At 45.4% G+C, this 22,510-nt stretch overlaps 1 protein-coding gene across 5 annotated transcripts; it reads left to right on the top strand.

Annotated features, from left to right (window-relative positions):
• The first annotated feature begins 430 nt into the window (after positions 1-430).
• LOC118157384 (inner centromere protein-like) lies at positions 431-21,957 on the top strand. 5 transcript variants are annotated; one of them, XM_035311683.1, is made up of 18 exons: positions 432-649; positions 736-840; positions 1,876-2,684; positions 4,866-4,917; positions 5,103-5,136; positions 7,417-7,495; positions 8,060-8,111; positions 8,441-8,558; positions 8,645-8,779; positions 12,208-12,317; positions 13,153-13,273; positions 13,985-14,107; positions 14,522-14,694; positions 14,975-15,065; positions 17,653-17,766; positions 18,975-19,134; positions 19,895-20,110; positions 21,898-21,957. In XM_035311683.1, the coding sequence occupies exons 1-17, from the start codon at positions 486-488 to the stop codon at positions 20,107-20,109; spliced, it is 2,655 nt and encodes an 884-aa protein (XP_035167574.1). In that variant the 5' UTR covers positions 432-485; the 3' UTR covers position 20,110; positions 21,898-21,957. The 5 variants fall into 5 exon arrangements, with proteins under 5 accessions (XP_035167577.1, XP_035167574.1, XP_035167576.1 ...); XM_035311685.1 differs by lacking the exon at positions 21,898-21,957 and adding an exon at positions 20,348-21,827; XM_035311682.1 differs by lacking the exon at positions 21,898-21,957 and adding an exon at positions 20,341-21,827.
• Positions 21,958-22,510: the final 553 nt, after the last annotated feature.

The raw sequence follows: 22,510 nt of genomic DNA, 5'->3' as shown, positions 1-22,510 counted from the left end.
AGAAGAGATAAGGGGTCCCCAAGGGAGACTGAGATAAGGGAAGGGAGGTGAGGGTTGCTCAGGGAAGGCTGCCCCCAGGACCCATAAGGGGAGGTGGGGCACCCTAAGAGAGGCCACGCGCCCACCTCACAGCCTCGAGGCTGAAACCCACCCTCACACCTCCAGACACCCTCCCCGCCTTAAATACTCTCCCCTCCACCAATCACAGCGCGCTCCCACCGCTCCCACCGCTCCCTGCCTTCTCACTGGCTTTCTCCCACGTCCATCACTCCCTCCGAATCCCGCCTCCCCCCCACACTCCTCCACAACCACAGAGGCGGGCGAGCAGGAGGAAGGACCACATGGCCCACAGCTTTCCAACCAATAGGAGAGGGTGCGCGGCGGCGAGCGCGGCACCGATAGGCTGAGGGCGCCGTGACGGTACCGCGGGGGGCGGGCGTTGCGTTTGAATTCCAGGCGGCCCGGGAGCGGTTGGCGCTGAGGCGATGGCGGCCATGACGGCTGTGCCGGGCCCCGCCGCCATGACGGGCCCCGAGCAGCTCCCCGCGGCCTGTGGCCGGCTGCTGGCAGGCTTCCTGCGGCAGGTGGACGACACCGAGCTGCTGTGGCTGCGGGAGATCCGCGACGAGGCGGCGCGTATGTTCGGCAGGTAACGGCCCCGCTGCTCCCCCTCGGAACGCCCCGCAATCCGGCCGCGCTTCCTCTCACCTCGCTTCTTCCCTCGCCTTCCCTCAGCCACTACAGCGACGAGCCGGAGCTGCTACCCAAGACGCCGTCGCAGAAGAGCCGGCAGAGGAAGAAGAGGGGTTCAGCACTGCAGGGGGATGGCGGCAGGAGGAGGTAGGCAGCCCCCGGGCCCGATGCGGCTCCTCCGGGGGCTGAGGGGGGAAGCCCGGAGATAACGGGCTGTAAAGGCTGTTACCGGCCTGCATCCTCTGCGTTTAGCGTTAAAGGTCCGGGTGCGCGCCGTGTTTCACAGCCCGTGGGCTGGGCGTGCTGCAGCAGCGAGTGGTCGGCTGGGGACGAGCAGTTATTTGTCATTGGGGTCCCTGTTGTGTGTCCCGTTTATTTTTTCTCTTGCCTTTTTGCGTCTCAAATTTCTTCTCTCTCACCCGGGCCCCTTTCACGCATCCTGCTTGTTCTTCCTCTCGCCTGGGTCCCTTTTGTGTCTCCCACTTCTTCTTTCTCTCGCTATTTCTTCTAAGACAATCATGTCATGTTAGTTACTTTTTGCAGCTCTGTATACGTTAAACCTCTGTATATGTTAAATGCATTATAGTAAACGTATTGTAACCTTTTATTCCTTATTACTCGACATCTGATCACCTCCTCTGTTTCCCCATTGGCTGAGTACTGCAGGTTCACAAGCCACTCAACGCTTCTCTATACCATATATGCACATTTTTTTAACACTTTAATTTCTCCATTTTCCCCTTTTCTTTTTTTTTTCCTCCTTTCTTATGTTTTGAGAACTTGTGATCTTTGTTTTACCGTTCCCATACTGCTCATCCTGTTTTTCTCAGTCTTCTACCGTATTTTGGAATGGTGAGGTCTTCTACTGTCCGCTCACCTACTTAGCGTTTCTCCTTGTTATGACTGTACAACTACCTTTAAATACAGAAGGTTAGCTTTCTACTGCAAAAGCACAACGTAGTGTCTCACAGAAGGGCTTTCAGACACACGCAGCCTCCAGCACAAACATGAGCTAACTGTAACGCAGCAACCTTACCGATAGAGATGCAGGCAAGCTAACTGTACTTACTGCTGTTTTAGTCTGGGAACAGCACGCTCTGACCTGCAAAGGGACTGTTGTGATAGGAGTTCTGGTCTGCTCCTGTGCCCAGTCCCGCTCTAACGCGCTGTCTCTGTTGTTAGATTATCTAGAAGGAGGACTAGCAGTCTCAAACTGGTACCCTCCAAGCGATCTTCCCAGCGACTCCAAAATAAAGAAAATGTGGAACCGATCAGCACTGAGGTCAAAGAAACCTCAAGCGTCTCTTCAGCTCAAACGGTCTCCCAGCAGCTGACAAGTTCCAAGGCTGCAGCACCCAAGTACTCAGAGTTACTTCTTGGCCATCAAGGCGAAGGGATGATTCCCTTAGTAGAAATTGGCCTCAGCGATCGTAACAGCGCTGAGCTACACATCCAGAGGAGTGTCTCTAAACCAGCAAAGAAGCCCTCTGCAAGCATCCTGCTGAGCTCCGATGCTGATCATCCAGAGGAGAGCAGTGTTCCCCAACCACAGCCTATGCCAGCAGCACCTGAGCTGCTGGTCCCTTCCACCCCCGAGGCAAAAGATGCAGGAAAAAGTGAGACTGTGTCTAAGGGGGAGACAGCAAGAGCAGCTGATACTACAGTAATTTTAAGTGAAGAGCCCAGTGAAGAGCCTGGGCTGGAGGAGATGGATGTCTCTGCTCACGTGCAGGAGCATAACAAAGGGGCTGACAAAAAACCTTCCCAGCGCGTGGGGGACAGCCCAGGGACTCCTACAGGCTGTCGGCAAAGCCGGCGCTCTGTGCGCAGAAGCCTGCTGGGTAAAACTTCCATGACTTCCAGAACCTCGCTGGCAGAGAAATACTCACGAGCCCGGAAGAGGGAAAGTCTGATCCGGAAATCCATTGCCAGGACAGTGGTCAAGAGCAGGGCAACTCAGAAGGTGTCTGTGTCTTCCAGTGGCATGAACAGTAAGTTTGGACATCACCAGATAAATTTGTTTTGCTCCGTTCCCGCTTGTTTTGTTGAGGTCCTGCTTTCCAGTCGTGTGGGACCACAGCTCCAGCGCTTGTGGTTGCAAGAATCCACACAGTAGCCAGCAGATAAAACACAATGTATTGCCCCTCCAGACACAGCCCCAAAAGCTGTAGGGGAAGTCCCAGGAGCCTGCTAGGACCAGGGGAACTGCCAGGCACTGCAGAACATTGCCCAGTGGTTGAGGCTTGCTCCTACTTCAGGAGGCAGCAGTTTTCTGGTAACGGTTCTTGTATATTCACGTCCTGGCCGTGGTAGGCAGCCGAATGGGGCTGCTTTTACAGCAACCGCCCTGCGTGATTGGGTTCTGCGGCTGAAAAAATTACATACCTACATGAGGGTGAACTTAAAGAACTGAGAATCAGCTTTGTGGCTTGCAAGTTCAGCCTTCTAATCGTGTGAGAGAACAGCCTTAACGTCCGAGTTTCTGTGGTGGTAGCTGATGAAGTTGAGGAGAGAGCTGGCAAATGGGGTTTGTTGCTTTTTGTAGCTTTCTTAAGAGCAGCATGGGCCATGTCTTGCCTGTTTTCTGGGAAACAAGGTAGCTATCGTGTGTGCATTCACTGCTTTTTACAAATAATCTCCTTCTTCCAGAGCCTCTCTTTTGAGAAAGAAATTTTGAGACTGAGCTTCTCAAATTTTTTAAAAAAGTTTTTCACGCTTAGTCTGTATAGAGGCAGGTTTCTGCAAGGGACAGCTTGGTGGTTTAAGTGTTGCTCTGTGCTGCTGGAATGCCAGCATCGGTTTTGGTGCAGCAGAATGAAGTGACGGATATAACCTCTCCTTTTTGCAAGCTCAGTGAAGTGGCTAGTAACTGGTGGGCTAGTAAATGGCTCCTGAAATGCAAGTGAGACGAGAGGACTTTCCCCTGAAGTTCAGGGTGTTAGAAATCGAGGCAAGGTTGGCTCTTCTGCAAAACATACTTGTTTGTTTGATGGGAGAACTAGGACAGCTGAAATAATGCTGCTGTGATGTTAATCGGTAGCGCTACAGCTCTGTGGTATTTGTATTGTCTAAAACAGACTTTTTGTGAATTATGCGGTTTGGCTGGGGAAGGATATATCTGGACAAGGTGTTTCTCTCCACTTCAGCTTAACTGCTCTTGTTAAACGTTTTTCCAGAACCAGAGCTCTGCAGTTGCTGTAGGATTTCCTGTATGGGTAACCAGGCAGTGTGGAGTTGTGTCCAAGTTTCTAGCTCTGTGTCGAGGGCTTCCTCAGTAAAAATGAAGCTGTAGGGAACTGTTCTCACCGGTAACTCTGAAGAGACACCCAATTAATGTTTTCTGCCCAGTTTAAATGATCGATCTGGATTGTTCTGGTCTGGATTGTCTGGGAGGCTTAAGGAAGGCTTTATGTCTTCCCTTAGCACTGCTTGACACAACTGATCTCTTGCCCAGTCAAACTTTTGGGGTGTAAGGAGAGGAAATGAGGTGCTTCAGACACCTCCAGGCAAGCTTGTTAATGTCTGAAAGCCCAAAACAGATAGCTAATTGCATCAGTGTTAATCAACCACACGATGCCCGCTGCATCTCTGATGCATAAGATCTTGCACTGGCTATGTGAACAGCCCCTGGGCTTGCGTTGCCTTCAATATCAGCAGTGAAGGATGTTGCGGAGCAGACTCCTGACTTTCCCTTTCTGTGTGATGTCTGGCCGTGTTTACTCCTCTCAGTCTGGGGCTGCATATCTGCCTTAATTATTAACAGCATTTCCCAGCCCGTGTTGGTACTGGAAAGCTAGCTACCGCTGCGCCAGCTGGAGTGCTTAGCAGGGAGCAGCACTCTGCAAATAACGCTGGTTTTACCACTGCTAATATCTGGACATGGCCATGCAAGATGAGTCAGAGCCCAAACCTGGCCACTTATAATGTAAGCGCTTTGAATATTGCTTTGAACTCACCTGTAATTGAAAATATATTAAAATTGCAGGCAACTTTTTTTTTTTTTTTTTTTTCTAATGTTACTTTGGTGCATTAAGTGCCCTTGCTTGAAGTGGCGTGCATTTGAATTGCAGGCAATAACTCAGGAGGCAGAGCAGACAACAGTCCTGAGTGAACCTTGCAGAGTGTCTTGGCCTGTACATTATAACTTTGGCACCCTGTTTTATTTTCTCCAGGCTCCAGCTCTGAAGAGGTACCAGAGGATGAAGAAACAATTGTCAAAACTGGGTGAGTACTTCAAGATTATTTTTTTTGAACCATCAATATCATGCTCGGGGAGGGTTTTTTGTTTGTTCTTGTTTTCTCTCCAGTGGCAATTCTTAATATGAAATGCATGGCTTGTGGATACCATGTCTCTTCCCAGTTTCCTCAATGTTATTAACCATAGCTACCTTTTTTTTTTTTTTTTCTAGACCTCCTCCTGGACCTTGTACCCCCACAAAGTTGGTAAGTTTTGCGCAGAGGTTAAAAGCATTCCTGTTTGCACTGGTTTGTGACCAGAATGGGTTGAGTACATCTCTAATTCATCACTGTGGGACTGGGGAGCTCCGACCACAGGCAGCCAGACTCAGCCAACCTTGTGCACAGCACTTGAATAAAGCAAGTGTAGAGCACTGAGCTCAGATACAGGCATGAGCCTATCCATACCACACCTGGTTCTGGTGAACAGACTAGAGAGAAGTCTGATGCTGTCAAGCCTGTTTTAATCACAAAGTTCAAAATTATCAAAATAAAAGCCAGTCAAGTTTTACTTCAGAAAATGAGCACACCTGACACGAGGCGTATTTTGGGTGCAAGCAAAGGTAAGCATCCTGTATGGTGTTATAATCTCTGATGTTTCAAAGCCAAGGCTGCTTTCAAAAATAACATCCTTATCTTTTATAAATATATTTAAATGTGCGCATTTTAGTGATGTAAATGATTGCATGCAAGCACTGAATTCATTCCTTGGTATTGCTGGCATTCTAAGTAGAGGCCTGTTTTCTGTTGGCTGTTTCTTATCCATTTGCTAGAGATATATTGTATGAAAATTCAGCCCTGAATTCATACCTAGACGGTTAAACAACCTCCTTATAATTTAATATTTTTTTTCAGTTGGGCAGAGTTGGTGCGCTGTTGCTGTTTCTCTAAGGTTTCTTTATTTTTAAAGCTCCTTTGACCTTTTCACGAGTCCTGCAGATTGCTGAAAGGTTGTCAGCTTGTCTTTGACAACCACAGAAATCTGTAAATCTGATTCAGGTCAAAATGTACCCCTTCAGAATTGCCACTGCCTTCATGAGGAAGAAATCTGAGGATACTGTCAGTGTATTGCTGAGAATAATTGTCAGTAAGAAAAGACTGAATTAATGGAGTTGAGCTCTGTGGCCTTTGAACTTCTGTAAGCAAGGACAGGCTTACATGTGCTTGTATTGCTGTGTTTCTCAGCAGATCTGCACAAGTTCAAATAAATTGAGTTCTTCTAGTGCTTGTGGATTTTACATGCCTGAATTTCAGGTGTGGAAAAGCTTAAAGTGAAAATGTGGAGAGGAAAAAAAATGAACCAACAGTTCTGCAGATCTGCGAGAAGAGAATCTTTATCTTTTGTTTCTGTACCTTGATGAACTTATAAGTACAGTCTAGTTCCCATAGTGCTGTTGGTCTGTCCTCGATCCTCATGTTTTATTTCTATGCCACTGCTGTCAGGAGCGGGATTTTGTAACCCCTTCCATTCTCAGGATAAAGTAACATGGTGAAATAAGCCATCTGTCTATTGGCATTTTTCAGAGCAAACCAACTGTGGTATAGTTCCTTCCAGAGACTTCCTTTGTCAGCTACGAGCAGCGGGAAAACGTGGCTACTCAGCAACCTTTTCAAAAATGAAATTGTCTTTATACGTTCCTATAGACAAAAATCATACCTTTATGCGTGCTGTTACTTAAAGGTCAGGTTTTTCTCAGGCCTGACATCAAATTAACCAGATCCATGTGATTCTGTTGGCCAGCAAGATGCTTCCTATACCTAGCCTTAGGATGTGATGCTAAAAAAGAATAAAAAATGCAGAGGATGAAATTTCCATCATTGTTTTTTCCTTCTCTACCCAAATCCTTTGTGGCTGCCAGCCTACTTGCTGGCCAGGGCGGGTTTGGGGGATGGAATTAATGCTTGCATTGCAAGCAGAGTGCAGATTGCAAAGGGCGTTGTCTGCTCGCCCTGGCATATTACACTGTTACCACAACAGAAGTAACTTTGTTTTTGTGTAAGTGCAAAGGTGGCAAGCAGCAGCACATATCTCATTAATAATAGAAATAGATAAACCAAGGCAATGAGCTGTTTGTCGTTGCTGTCTTGTTTGTTCATCACTGCTAACTAAAATGGGCGTTGCCTGGTTCTTTGCCAGAAGACCAGTGAACATAAACAGGTTTCCATCTAGGAATGTTTTTGTCCTCAGCAGTCTGGGTTCATCCATCCAGTTTAAGCAGCCAGTCCCTCATTGCAGATGCTCTGTGTTAACGTCTGTGCTTCTGCTGATGACGTGACATCAAGGGATTTGCTAAGATGGTGTCCCAAGATATTTTTCACAGCTAGAGGTCAAGACTTCACTCTGGGTGCTGGTACTAATACTTTCTGGTATCTTTGTATCCTCTGGCAATATTAAAGTGTCTGTGCCAGCGTGATGTCAGGATTTGAAGCAGTAATCGCCTGTTTCTGTGCGAGAGTTGTGTTGAAACCCCTTTGTTTTTCCTACAGGATTTCGAAGGTCCGCGAATGTCACTTCGCTCTCGGACTGTCAACAGAAATGAACAGCCGCAGGAGATGAACAACAACGGTAACTGCTAGAGGATTTTGTGGCAGAATTTTAAATAGTCATGACTTAGGGAGACTGGCAGTTTGAAAGGCTTGCTAGTCAATTTGAAAGCCCAATTTCAAAGACTAATCTAATATTTAAAACACGTTTTGTTTGAAGAGATAAGCAGCTAGGAACCTGTGCTGGACTTGTCATTTTCCGCCCTGGGAAATGTATGGAAACAGGTTGTGGTGTCATGAAGATGAAGGATTACATGTTCTCAGGTTATGGGAGACCTAGCTGCATCCTTTTTCTGAAGCAAGCTGTTGTATTGTATCTGTGCAAAAATCAATAGTGTATTGGTGCAAACTGTGTACTGTGCGTAACTCCAGACAGCTTTGCTTTATTTTGTATATCTAGGTTTGTATGATACTGTACGGTTACTCCTGAAAGCAAGCAACGAGGTCCTGCTGTGCATATTGCGTGGCAGCTTTTTTTTTTTTTTTCCCTATTTTGCTAGCTTCTAAATCTGTTGTTTGCTTTAAATCAATGTTGGAAGGGATTTTGGGGGTGACTAGAACTAACTGTTGAACCGTTTTCTTTCAGAAAGCAACGTAAATCAGAATGGGGAGACCCAGGAACCACCCCAAAGTGCCAGGTATATTCACAGAATCATTCAGGTCGGAAGGTACCTGTGGAGGTCTGTAATCCAGTCCCCTGTTCAAAACAGGCTCAACACTGAAAAACCGTTAAAGGGCTTCAGTGATTTGTGACTGTGGAACTCTTGCAATAAGTTTTCTCTGCCTCTGTGAAAAGATTATTTAATTTGTATCTTCTATCACATGGGACATTTTGTTAGATAACTACTTGAGTATACACAATGAAGTATCTTTAGAGATAGGGTAGTTTTATGATCTTTGTTTAAAACCTGAATTTGAGACGATCGGGAGAATTTGCGGTGTACTGTAGATTATATTTTCCTTGCAGGAGAAAACCGAGTTACAAAAGAGCTGTGGATCAACGCTATGACAATCAGCAAGCAGAAGATGGAGGGCTTTCTCCTCCCAGAAGAAAGACCCCATCCCCTACCTGTCCAGCCAGCAAAGTAAGATCCTTACAACCCCGCTGTACTTCCCCAATAATTGTTTCCTGTTGACACCTGAGCATCATTTTTTGGCATTCTTCTCTTAGGTTGTACGTCCTTTCAAAACATTTTTGCACACTGTGCAGAAGAATCAGCTCCTAATGACCCCAAGTTCTGTGGGGAGAAATGGAGTAATAAAGTCTTTCATCAGGTACAACGCTCCTCTCCAAACTGATCCCAAGGTAAGTAAAGACTGTTGTAAGCTGGTAGATGAGGGTCTAAAGAGTGTCTAAGGTAAAGCACAGATGGAAACGGTCTTTTCCCACCCATATTAAACTAAGGAGCAACATCAAGCTCTCTGTTTACATTTACATAAACTAAGTAAACTTGTTACTAGTCAACTTCCTAAAGATTTCTAATTCAGAGTCTAAGCTTATTTCTGTAGCATTCCCCTGTGGTATTAGCAACTAACAGGGGAAGGAAAACTGGAAATAACTGGGAAATGAAAGCCAAGAGGATTTTGAATACTGCAGTTTGGGTGTGTATAGCTCTAGTCTGCATGTCCAAAGTCTCCTTTCTAGGACTTTTCTTAATGAGTGAGAACTTAGCAAATGCCTCTTGATGTTCTGTCACGCTCCTGATGTTCTGTCAGTCTAATTTCAGTGCCTGGTAAAATTATGGAGAAGATTATTTTGGGAGTTAGTGAAGAGCACCTGAATAATAACGCAGCCAACATGGCTTCACAAGGGGAAGGTCATGTTTAACAAACTTAATGTCCTTTTATGACAAGATCATCCATCTAGGTTGACCAAAGGAAGCCAGCTGATGTAATCTTTCTGGATTTCAGTAAAGCTTTTTATACTGTCTCTCACAGTAGCCTTCTGGACAAAAGGACCAGAATGCAGTTAGATAAAAACATAACAAGATGGGTGAACATAAGATGGGTGAACAGTTGGCTGATGGTCGGGCCCGGAGGGTTCTTGTAAATAGGGTTACATCAGGCTGGCAACCTGTCACTAGTGGAGTTCCTCAGAGCTCCATTTTAGGACCAGTCCTCTTCAATGTTTTCATAAATGATTTCGATGAAGGGCTTTAGTTTTTTTTGAGCAAGTTCATGGACGATACCAAATTGGGTGGATCTGTTGACCCTGTTTAGGGTGGAGAGGCCTTGCTTCTGGACAAATGATCTGGATCTGGAGAAACTGGAGAGCTGGGCAATCCCCCAGTGATATGAAGTTTAACAAGAACAAGTGCCTGATTCTGCATCTGGGAAAGAGAACCCTGGCTATCTGTACAGAATGGGGGACAAGATGCTAGAGAGCAGCCCTGCAGAAAGGGATCTGGGGCTTTGGTTGACAGCAAGCTGAACGTGAGCTAGCCGTGTGCCCTGGCAGCCAAAAGGGCTAACCGTATCCTGGGGTGCATCAAGAAAGGCATTGCTTGCTGGTCGAAAGAAGGGATTGTCCCACTGTGTGCGCTCTGCGAAACAGCATGGAGCTGCGACAGGGGCAGTTCAGGCTGGTTATCAGGAAAAGGTTCTTCACCGAGAAGGTGGTTGGGCACTGGTACAGATTCCCCTGGGCAGTGGTCACAGCACCAAGCTGCTGGAGTTCAAGAAGCTTTTGGACAGTGCTCTCAGACATGGTCTGATATATATATATTTTTTTATTTTCTTGGGTTGGTCCTTTGGGAACCCAGGACTTGGACTCGATGATCCTGGTGGTTCCCTTCCAACTCAGGATGTTCTAGGATTCTGAGGTTTATCAGACTGTTCATACAGAAAGAAACATGAGCTTGTCCTTAACAGGAGAGTGCTGTGTCAGGGAGACAGGTATGAGAGTCCCCAAATTTAATAGGCACCATTATCAAGGCAGTTTAATTGTTGCAGCCAGCTCTTAGTGAAGATGGATGGCTTGCCTTTGTGTCTGCAGGCAGGTGCCTCTACCTAGGTGTTACTACAGTGAAATTTATAGCATCACAAGAAAAGTTCCTGTACCCCAAACAGAGTGGTTTTTGGGTGTATCTGTTTCTATATTTGCAAGTGGAGTTGTTTTTCTCTGTGTTCTGATTGCCCAGAACAATGCTGTCATAAGTAATGTCAGTTTAATTGGATGGTCTGGACTTACAGTAGGAATATGCCTGCACCAGGTGGGTACCCCTTTCCTATACCAGCTCTGCATTTAGATTTGCTATTTGACTTGGAAGAGAAGTCAGTGCTTGTGAAAAACAGGTTTCAATCAGCACGCTGTAGTTTTTATTTCAGAATACAGCTCTGACAGTGTAATGCTGGTACAACGGTGTAGCTTCACTGATGTACCTAGGGATGTGCTAGAAACTAGCATGCCAAGCATAGATTGCTCATACTTTTCATATCCAACAACTTGCCTGCAATATAAGGTAGACCTAGGGCTTGTTTTCACTTGCAGGAAAGCTGGGAAGGGAGAGGAGGGCACACTGCTGAAACTTTTTCTTGCATCGAGCTTATATCTTGTGAATTTAATATCTGAACTTCCTTGTATTGCTTAAAGCTGTCATGGTTGCACTGGTCAGAGTCTTGCTGTACTCCAGCAGCTAAGAGAAGCGTATCATTAAGAGGTAGTGAAGTATTCAACCTCTAATCTCAGTGGTGTTCCTGCTGATGTGTCTGTATTGGCAAAGGAGCTGGTGTGATAAGAAAAGTCTCTTCTGCTCAGTGGATCCTTTGCTGTGATTGCATTGAAAGTTACATCTTAGGTTTTGTTCTGTCTGCAGGCCACTTCCCCCTTAGAACTTTTTCCATTTGAGGGCTAACATAACTAAGAAAAACCTGAGCAGAAAGATATAAGTGATAGCTCTTAGTTTGGATATTAGTTACCAATCATTTACAACGTGAAGCTCAGCATAAGGTAATTAGTCTGTTGAGTACTTCCCCCTGCTTATCAATGGCTTTGCTTGCAGTGAGACTATAGTTGTCGTAACGAGGCATTTGCAGTATGCAGTCTGGCATTAAATCAGTTTATCTTAAAGTGTTTGCCATGACTGTAGTGATGGTTGGATCTTGCTCTTCTAATTGGCAGCAGGCTTCGGCTGAGTTAGCTGGATTGCTTGGGGAAATGGGAAAAACGCCCTGCATTTCTGTGTGGATGATATATGGGGCCAACTGTGTGCTCGAAACAACCTGCAAGCACTCTGTCTAAATGGTGGTGGTTTACCACGAGATAAATCTTTGTAGGAAGCAAAGAAGACAGTGAGAGCTCCGAGCTGAAGCAAGCAATGTGTTTCCTAGAGCACCATCTGTCCTCTTTACTCTCTGCAGGATGTTAGTGTTATTGCCAAGCATTAGCACTGCTTTTTTGGTTCTTTTTACCAACATAAATCATGGTGTTTTCTGTCTGCAATCTGTGGAAGCTGCCTGAACTTTAGGAGCTGATGCTTCTGTTCCAACAACTCAGCTTCTTCTCTTGCTTTCGAGGATTAATACCACTGCCTCGTTGTCCATCACATCGGTTCTCAGACATCCGTGACCACATCATAGGCTACCTGAGCTCTGTTTCAGGCTTCTTACTATCCCTTGGCTGTGGCTGCAGCTGCAGTTCCATGGTGTTATCTCTGGGTCCTTAATTAATCTGAGCAGGCTGAGGTAGAAAGAAGCCCTGTCAGCTGAGTATAATCATGTTTCAATCCATCTCAGGAAAAGGAGAGACAGAAGCTAGAGACTCTGAGGAAAAAGCAAGAGGCTGAACAGCTGAGAAAACAAAAAGTGGAGGAAGAAAGGAAAAAGAGACTAGAAGAGGCAAAGCTGTGAGTATAAGCTTTCTGCCTTGTCTGTCTGGACTGTTCTCTCTGGTCCTGTAGGGCCCCGTATTTAGGCTACTTGTCTTGCAAATTCCAGATATGCAGCAAAAGTTCTTGTCTGCTTGCACTGTAAAGACAGTATTTGTTTGCATAGGTTTAAGACGCTACTAAAAAGTTACCTTTCATAGTTGACTGCTTTTTCAGCTTTCTGCCTCAAGTCCTCTATTTCAGATGGAGCTTAAAGATGATGCCAATGTTTAAACAGCTTACCCGGTCGTTGTGCTTTAACCCAGCCGTCAGCTAAGCACCAAATAATGAGGATAATGATAATACTACTACTACTACTAATGTGTACAAACAAGTGATGCACAATGCAATTGCTCACCACCTGCTGACCGATGCCCAGCCTATCCCCGAGCAGCCGCCCCCCCCACCCTGGCTAGCCACCCCTATATATTGTTCAGCATGACATCAGATGATACGGAATACCCCTTTGGCCAGTTGGTGTCAGCTGTCCTGGGTCTGTCCCCTCCCAGCTCCTGCTGCACCCCTAGCCCCTGGAAGGACAGAGCGAGAAGCTGAAACGTCCTTGGCTTAGTGTGTAAGCACTGCTCTGCAACGATTAAAACATCAGTTTTAATCTTATCCTAAATCCAGAACATAGCACCCTACCAGCTACTAGGAGGAAAACTAACTCTATTCTAGATGAAACCAGGGCACCGGTACACTGAATGTTGTGCTGCCCAAGGACTGTCTCTGTTGCCTTATATTTGAGTTATAAAGTCTACGGAAGGAACTCATCCAGCTAGCCTATACCATAACATTGGGCTGTGTCCTACAGGAAGCGTGAAGAGCGCCTCCGTAAAGTGTTGCAAGCTCGGGAACGGGCAGAGCAAATGGAGGAAGAGAGGAAAAGGCGCATTGAGCAGAAGCTAGCTCTACTTGATGAGAAGACTGAGAAGGTAAGGACTGTTCTGCTTACGCTATGATGCTATGTCAGTGTGCCTTCCAGAAAGAGGAAATGAGGCTGCTGAAATGCAGAGAATGAACTGAAGAACGTTTGAACAGAGACACTTGCAGAAACATAGCGCTTAGTGATTCTAAGCTTTCTCTTGGTTACACAAATGGCGGGTGAAAACCTTTATTTTCTAGAGTTATGAATTTAAGTGGGCTTTACTAGGGCTTTACTAGTCATGTAGGGAAACAACTTCAGGTAGATAAAACCATTAGTCTGGCTTTGTCTACTTAAAGTCGTTCTCTCATCTGACTAATGGATGAAGATGTGAAAATAAACATCCTTCCTCCAGACCTTATCTTGTGTCTGAGATTTTCAGACAATTTGCATATGTGACTGTAGCAATCATTTGCTTTGTTTTCAGTGTTTCCATCTGCTTTGTTTTGTGCTTCTTAGAATACATTCTTGTGATATTAGACGTATAAGTACCAGAATAGTTGTCAGTCTATTCCTGTGAAGATGCAAGAGAAGGTAATTTCGCAAAATATTCCCTTTTGAAAATAAAGCTCAGATCCCATTGACTCCTGGTGGCCAAAAAACAATCTTCATAAGAGGATGGGAGCTCTGCATCTTTGAGACTTACTGCCACAGTAATTCACCTTCACAGAGCACTGTCCCATCTGAGACTTAAGTATTCAGCTAGCTGTGTGTGTTTTAGGTGCGGGAAGAAAGGCTGGCAGAAGAGAAGATCAAAAAGAAAGCAGCTGCCAAGAAAATGGAAGAAGCAGAGGCCCGGCGCAGGCAGGATGAAGAGGCCAGAAAACAAAAAGCACTGCTGCAGGTTTGTGCTGGAGCCCATCCTATTGTCCTGCTTGCAGTTAGAATGGCTGCGGTCTGCTGCGGTCTTTGTGAGCAAGGAATCCAGCCAGGAGTACTAACGACCCAAATGAGTAAAAATTAGGGTAGTGGAGAAGCTCTGTCCTCAAAGCTGTCTGCAATGTTGTGCTTCCTCTTGCAATATCCTGTGAGCTGTTAGTGGTGTTTGTGACCTGCATTTCTTCCACAGTTCTGTACAGATTCTTAATGAAGGCCTTAAGTTATGAATCAGTGAGTGTTAAATTTCTGAGTTAACCCTGTCTTTCAAAGATCAGGAGCATGGTGGTGGCTACTGGTCAGATAAGGTGATCCTGATTCTTTGTTCTGGAGCCTGTGCCTGTACAGGCTCCTGTGTGAGTAGTTCTCTTTGGCTTACCAGGAGGAGGAGGAACGTCGGCACAAAGAGCTAATGCAGAAGAAGAAGGAAGAGGAGCAGGAACGTGCCAGGAAGATTGCTGAGCAGAGGCAGGCAGAACAGGAGAGAGAGAAACAGCTGGCTGCAGAGAGAGAGCTGGAGAAGAGGAAGGAACAGGAGAGGATCCAAGCAGAGAAGTAAGATAATACCCACTTATGAGTTAAATTATGTGCTGGGACTTTGAAAAGAAGCAGGAACAGAGGGCACTAGTGAAAGGTCTGAGCACTGAAGAGCTATTTTGTGCTGGGTATTTCTGGACTGTTTGGGGGTACTGAGCTGCCAAGAAGTAGTTCAGAGTTCAGTGTAGGAAGTATGATGGCGAGCGCCTTGAAAAGCTGGGTTTTGCAGCAGGCTCTGTGGATGGCAGGGTACCCCTGTACAATTTTGAGTGTAATGGTCTGTTGCTTTGGTTCTCAGGCAACGTGAACAGCAAGAGAAGGCAGCTCGCCTCCAGAAGGAAGTACTGGCTGCTAAAGAACAGCTCCAGAAGGAGATGGAGAAGAAAAAAGTAAGTAGATATGCCCCTGACTTCAGTAGCCCCTTGTCTGAAGCTGTTAAGAACCCTGATGAGCGAGCTATTGCACTTCTGAACTAGAGCCAGCTATAGCACTTCTGTTGTGTGTCCTCTGTTCCATTTGGAATGGACAGCAGCTGTGCTTGCTGTCTTAAGATGGCAGCAGAGTAAGAAGAAAAGACAGATAATACACCCGTTGAATTGAAGGCTTTGGCTTTCCTCTTTGTGCATGGGTATATCTGTACTTGTCTTATATCAAAAAAATAATTCCAGATTTTTCAGAAGCAACATCCCAATTTTATATTCATACCACTTTTGGCAGAAACACAGGTACAGACTGTAGACTTTATAAGGTTATTTTCTGCACTGGTCATTCTGGCATAGATTAACTAAACAGGGATGGGGCATCCACAGTCTCCCCGGGCAGCCTGTGCCAATGTCTCACCATGCTCTGAGTGAACAATTTCCTCCTAACTTCTAATCTAAATCTCCCCTTTTAGTTTAAAACCATTCCCTCTTGTCCTGTCATTATCTGTATGAGCACAATGTTGCTCTCCATTTTTACAAGCCCCCTTTAAGTACTGAAAAGCTGCAATGAGGTCTCCCTGGAGCCTTCTCTTCTTCAGGCTTCTCAGCCTTTCTCCACAGGAGAGGTGCTCCAGCCCTCTGAGCATCTTTGTGGCTCCTCTGGACCTGCTTCAACAGCCCCACATCCTTCTTGTGCTGGGGGCCCCAGCCCTGGATGCAGGGCTCCAGGTGGGGCCTTGTGAGGGCAGAGCAGAGGGGGACAGTCCCCTTCCTGCCCTGCTGCCACCTCTCTGGTGATGCAGCCCAGGATGCAGGTGGCCGCCTGCGCTGCAGGCACACACTGCTGGGTCCTGCTGAGCTCTTTGTCCACCAGAACCCCCAAGTCCTTCCCTGCAGGGCTGCTCTCAGTGAGTTCTTCTCCCAGTCTGTGCTCACGTCTGGGATTGCCCCGGCCTAGGTGCAGCACCTTACACTTGGACTTGTTGCCCCTCATTAGGCTCACAGGGGCCCACTTCTCAAGCTCGTCCAGTTCCCTTTGGCTGGCATCTCTTCCTTCTGGTGTGTTGGCTGCACCACTCAGCTTGGTGTCACCTGCAAACTTGCTGAGGGTGCACTCAATCCCATTGCCTATGTCACTGACAAAGATACTAAACAGCACCGGTCCCAGAACAGACCCCTGAGGGACACCACTTGTCATCGGCCTGCACCTGGACATGGAGCCATTGGCCACCACTCTCTGGGTGCAGCCATCCAGTCAATTCCTTATCCACTAAGCAGTCCGCCCTTCAAATCCACCTCTCTCCAATCTGGAGATCAGGATGTCACGTGGGATTGTGTCAAAGGCCTCACAGAAGTCCAGGTAGATGTCATCAGCCGGTCTGTCCCTATCAACTGATGCAGCCACTGCATTGTAGAAAGCCACCAAGTTGGTCAGGCATGATTTGCCCTCGGTGAAGCCATGCCGGCTGTCTCAGATCACCTCCTTTTCTTGCACGTGCCTCACCATTGCCTCCAGGAGCATCTGTTCCATGATCTCCCCAGGCACAGAGGTGAGGCTCACTGGTCCAGTGGCCTCACTCTCCTTGGCCTTTGTCTTCTGGCCAGTGTACCTAGAGAAACTTTTCTTGTGACTCTTTTCGAGCCCCATGTCCTTTCTTCCGCTGCCTGTGCATTTTCTTCTTGTGCCTCAGTCTGACCAGCAGGTCCTTGCTCAGCCATCCTGTTTTTTTGCCCTCCCTGCCTGTTTTCTTGCACAGGGGGATGGAGAGTTCTTGTGCTCTGAGGAAAACACCCTTAAAGAGTTGCCAGCTCTGTTCAGCTCCTTTGTCCCTAAGGACAGTGTTCCAGGGGATCTCATCCCCTAGGTCTTTACTTGATACTTGACAGAGCTGTGGGTGCCTGACTACTTTCAGGGAGCTGAATCCCTTGCTGGGGATCCCCGCGTGCCCTGGAAGCCGCCTCACCCTGTTAGTGCTATGAAGATGACAGGCAGCTGGTGGCAGACCCATGTACAGCTTGTCCTGCTGCTAAGACTGGGTGGGATTTATCGACTTTAGATGTGTACCATTTGACTTCGCAGTTTCTTGGTTTATTTACATCCAGAAGGAAAGAGTAAGCACACCTAGGGGCAGATTCTTTTGGCTTGTTCTGGGTGGTTGCTGTAGAATAAGATGAGTTGGGCTCTACAAATACTTAGTGTATTTGTATGCTTATTAGTCTGAAGAGAGGCTAAGATCAGTAGCACAGACTTGTCCATCTCAGAGGTCAGCTGATACCTGATGTTTGTGTCCTGAAGAAGCCAGTAGCAAGTTTTTCAAAGCAGCAGGTCGTTATGTTATGTTCTTGAATAGGAAGGTCCGTTTGTGCCGCTTTGTGAAGAAAGCTCAAAACGTTGCATTCAGAGTGCTCCTTAAAGAAAGCACCTCTAGCAACGAAGACTTGTAATTAGATGTTTAGATTTCTTTTGTGTATTAAAAAAATGTGAATCCCTGGATTAACGGCATAGTTTAGTTCGTAAGGTAAACTTAATTCACTTGTGACATCGGCTTGCCAGCAGGAGGAGCGGTTGCTAGCAGAGATGAAGAGGCAGGAGCAAGAACAGAAGAAACTACCAGAGGAACAAAAGGCTAAAGATGTAGCCCAAACGCAGCACACAGAAAAAAAAGAGGTAACTCTGCTCCCTCTGGTGAAATTTCTTCAAGAGATTACATCGGAGAACTTTGATTCCAGCACTGGCATGCTGTAATAACTATGGGCAGTATTACCGTCTGCTTTTTTATTCCCTTTCAGTAAAGAAGGGATTCTGTAATATTTTTTTTAATTGGGTTCCTGAAGTTGACTCCTGGTGGCCTGGAGTACTTAAATGACTTCTGGAGAGGGAAAAGAAAAGGAAGGAAGCAGCAAGTATTTGTCAGCGTTTTCTTGTTGTCAGGATAAGGCAGTGGTTAAAGTTAAAGTTGCCTTGCCCCCTCTGAACTCCCCCAGTTTAAATAGTGAACCTTGCTGGCAGCAGGTACGCTGGAATAGTGATACTGAAACTCAAAGTTGGAAACAGCCACCGGGTGGCAGCAGAGTCTGTGGAATAAACAGGATTGCAGTCGTGCTGCACAGCTGCTGGAATGTGAGATGATGCTGGAGGCGAATGTACTCCTTGAATATCAAAGACAAATATATGGATCTTTATCTCCCTGTAAAGCTACGTATTTCAATCTTTACATGCAAAAACAGCGAACATGAGTTAACTTTAATGTGTACTAAGCCATGAAAAAAGCGAAACTGTTCTCAACTCTTCAGAGATGCTTGTCCCTCTAGTTAAGAACTGGCCTATATTTCATGGTTGGTGAAATTTACAGTTTTAAGGTTTGTTTTTGTTTTTTTCCTTCATGACTTGCATTTCTCTGAGTCTTACTGTTTCCATCAAAATTACAGTGCCGTTTGTTCTATGTGCTTTTTCTGTGCAAGGTAATATTCAGTTTAAAATAATTAAACAACCCAGGAGTTTGGTTGCAAAATATTTAAAGAGCGTTACTCAGCACCAGCTTTGAGGATGTGACAGATCTATTTAAGGTGTGCTTATAATGAATGGAAGCACCAAATCTACATCAGATACGTGTACTGCTGGCTTGTCTGTGTCATAAACAGCTGATTAAGTGGCCTAATCAGACAGGAGAAGACAGTGCAAAGTTGTGTTTGGGTCAAAACTGTAGAAATTGGGTCAAGTTCTTTGACCAAAGCTTGAGAAGCACCAAACATTAACTTTTGTGATACAGCAAGGGGTGGAATACTGGGGTTTTCTAATCTGTAAGTGTCATGGAACAACTTGGAAGTGTAACAGTGCTATTGCATCTGACACGTGGTAATATGTTCATCTTCTAGAATTCACCTGTCTGCAATTCATACCAGATGACTCCACAGTTCCAGAAAGATCCAAAGCCCCCCAAGATAAATCCCAATAATTATGGAATGGATCTGAACAGCGATGACTCTACTGATGATGAAAGCCAGCCTCGCAAGCCCATCCCTGCCTGGGCCAGTGGTACGTGTAGCAGGTTAAAATGTCCTCAGTGCCCCAGCCTATCCCTCCTGCAGCTTCGTTCCGATGCATAATAAGACCTGGTGTAAGATTTTGCGCGATTTCTCCTACGTGCACCTTGCACAGTTAAAAGTCCTAACCGGTGCAGTGACGTGGCTGGAGTGTGGAGTCGAGGGCTCTTTTACCAGCTGGGAGCTTCATGGGACAACACTGGGGAAAAACACTTTTTAAAACTTTTTTAAACCGCCTTAACTGCTGCACGTGTTATTTTGCCATTGGGAATGGAAGAATTGTGAACTAGGCCTCGAAGTGTGCTCGACACCAATTGGCTTAAAAAAATAAATTAAAAAAATATGGCCAGACGTTACAGGCCAGGTTGCAGCAGGGTATTGTCCTGGTTCTGAAGTACTTGCTTCCATTATCGTTTCATATTCCACCTACCCAAGGGGAGCTAAAGGTTTGTGTTGGAACTAATTTTACCTGTAGGAAGAGAAGCTGAGAAACCTCGCTTCTCGCAAACATATTCTAGTTCCTGGGCAGAATTCAGTATGTGCAATACTCACCCACCAAGGAAGGGGTCTATTCTGAAGCTTTAAGCATTAATGGGGAGATTTAAAACATCATATAACTGCAAGAGTTTCTCTGTTGCAGTATTTGTGTGATTAGAGATGAAGGGAGCCAGGACGCGCTGCATACAAACTGCATACACCGCAATTTCAGTTAAAAATGAATAAATAAAGAATTATAACTTTTGTTTCTCCAGGGAATCAGCTTAGCCAAGCAGTAATCCGGCAGTACTACAACCCTCCCAACGTCGATGCGCTCTTCGGGAGAATCGTAAGCCCCAAGTTGGAGGACATCTTTTATAAAAGCAAACCACGCTACTTCAAACGCACGAGCTCGGCTGTGTGGAATTCCCCGCCATTTACAGGTCCCAAATCGGTTCTTGGTCTGCCATATAGCCTGAAAAAGTACTGAGGTGAGCAGTGGCTGTCTCCTGTGGAGCAATGGGCATACGTTTCTGTCTCTCTAGGTGAGAGGTAATGTTCAGTATCCCAAAATCTTTAGGTATTAGCATTTGAATAAATGTCAGCTCTTCCTTGGTCTCTTGCATTTTCCATTTTTGGGGCTTATTTTCTCACTGTTGAGCAAAGTTGCAGGCTTTTGGGAGATCTCGCTTCTGAAAGATGCGTTTCTTTTTTTCTTTAGCTTTAAGCTGGCAAAGATTTAGACCTATAGGTCATGAGAATGCATCATGTAAAGCAACGTGAGCCTCCCCTTTTCCGGCGAGCAGGCCAGACAGCTGCTGTGCGTAGTGAACAAAGGCTGTATGTCAGGATGACCTCTGCACACATCTTGAGAAAAGTCCAAATACGCACTATTGATGTTCTCAAGAATAAAGATACTAGCAGATGTGGTCTTCGTTGCCTGCAAATTGCAAAATAACTTGGGTATTTTGATTTTTCAGTAGCATGCTTTATGCCAACACGAAGTGCACTTATGTGCATAAGCGATATTGATGGTGATGTTAGCACAGCTGGGATGGAAACATCCTGAGGACTTTATTGACCTTTTTTCAGTTGTTGGACATAAATGTGACCCTAGTATTAATCACATCGCTAGGAATACCCAGAGTAGCATATGCAGGCTTTATAGTTCCAGGCTTCCTTCAGGTAAATTATACAAAGGTTCTGATATGATTTTGTTTGTCTAATTTAATTGCCATGTTTGTGGCAGAGACTGGATTGAAAGGATGACTTTTTGCTTTAATCCTTGTCTTGCTCCTTTCTCCCTTTGGTTATTTCATTTACTCAGCATTAAAGCTGGTTTTATTTTTAGGCTACTGTTTTACACTTCATGTTCAGTAACAGGGTCAACAGGACTTATTAAAACAATTTTCTCCCAGCAACAAAATATCAGTTCAGAACTTCAGCGCCAAGATCACTTCCTGGTTTAGGCTTTCTACACCTAATTCACAAATGGCACAGGCAATAGTGTTTTCTCTTTAACAAGCTCCCTTACAGGGAGAATAGAGGTCTTAGAGCAGCACTTGTTGAAAAAACTTCAAGGCAACAGTTACATTAGTTTCTGCAGGTTGTTGTGAAAGTCTGTCTTCTGTAAAGAAGGTGACCTATATGCTTCTTACCTCCAGAATCATCTTTTTCTTGGAGCTTGATTTGTTTTAAACATAGGTGAGTGTTCATGGCTGCGGTTTCACTCAGCAGACTGAGGAACACAGTGTACGTACTTCTTGGCAGTTTAAAAAAACTGTATGGCGACTACAGCATCTAAGGAGAATTGCACCTTTCCTTGTGCATGTACTTACCTTTTTTCAAGCAAATGTCTTTTGAAATGATGTGGGTTTTTATACTGAAACACATCAATTGCAGATGTTATGCTATTGATCGGTGTGTTATGTCTGTGATGATTGAACTTGGTAGATGCTCTGTAGTTTTGTACTATTATCTTAGATGAGAACGCTAGCTGAAATGGCAGAAACACTGATGTTGAATGCTATCTGAATGCTTGACAGTTTGATAAAAGTGAGTTAAATCATCTCTGGATTTTCCTCTGGAATCATCGTAGCTTTTTATTAAATAAAGAAGTACAGTACTTTGGAACCTGCCCTCACGGGTCACATTTTACACCATTTCCTTAAGACAGAAGTGTTTTGTCTACGAAGAAATTCCTCATGTGGTAGAAAATACTCGTGCTTTGGTAAGCCTGCAGAACTTGCCAGCTAGTTTGCTGTTCTTTTGTTCCCAGAAACTGGAAAAGAGACATTTTGCATGATTATATGTTCCCAGAAACCTTTCCTAAGGAATACACGACTTGAGTGCACCTTGAACTGACCTACATCCCTGTAATTCATTTATATCGCTGTATAACGTAAAAATATTCACGATAGCTACTACCTGATGGAGCAGGAACTTCAGCCACAGCATACAATCAGAGTCCTAAAAACAAACAAAAAACACGAGCAGAAATTCAAGAGAAACAACCTCAGGCTTTCAAGAAAGGTGTTTTGGCTCTGGATTTTCAGGTATTTTTCTCGGTTACAATTCCTGATTGCCCAGGCAGCCTTCCCTGAGCATTAAGTGCCTGTGATTTTTGGTACAGTCTGATTCTAGGCTCAAACATGACCCTGAGCTGGGCCTCCCTTTGTGAGTGTCCTGCTTGTGGTCTAAATTTCAGTAAATATTGCACAGGCTGATTTTAGAAGTTACTCTTGAGTAAAGACGGTTTTAACCATGAAACTCAATTATTTCTCTGTTGTCAAACTGCGCCGTACCCAGTCCAGTTTGGGTTCAGAGGTGCTGCAAAGCTGATTTCAAGGAGCTACAAAATCACGTAGTGCATGAGAGCTTGGTGTCCCTGC

The sequence above is a fragment of the Oxyura jamaicensis genome (assembly GCF_011077185.1).
Source record: "Oxyura jamaicensis isolate SHBP4307 breed ruddy duck chromosome 5 unlocalized genomic scaffold, BPBGC_Ojam_1.0 oxy5_random_OJ106502, whole genome shotgun sequence".
NCBI lineage: Eukaryota > Metazoa > Chordata > Aves > Anseriformes > Anatidae > Oxyura > Oxyura jamaicensis.
The sequence above is the reverse complement of the archived record's forward strand: the minus strand, read 5'-3'. Positions and strand labels throughout refer to the sequence as shown.

Excerpts from the sequence above, each read along its gene's own strand:
- LOC118157384 (XM_035311683.1), top strand. The coding sequence starts at position 486 with ATGGCGGCCATGACGGCTGTGCCGGGCCCCGCCGCCATGACGGGCCCC. Across the intron at positions 841-1,875 it reads GGGGATGGCGGCAGGAGGAG|ATTATCTAGAAGGAGGACTA; the intron begins GTAGGCAGCCCC and ends CTCTGTTGTTAG. Across the intron at positions 14,108-14,521 it reads AACAAAAAGCACTGCTGCAG|GAGGAGGAGGAACGTCGGCA; the intron begins GTTTGTGCTGGA and ends TTGGCTTACCAG.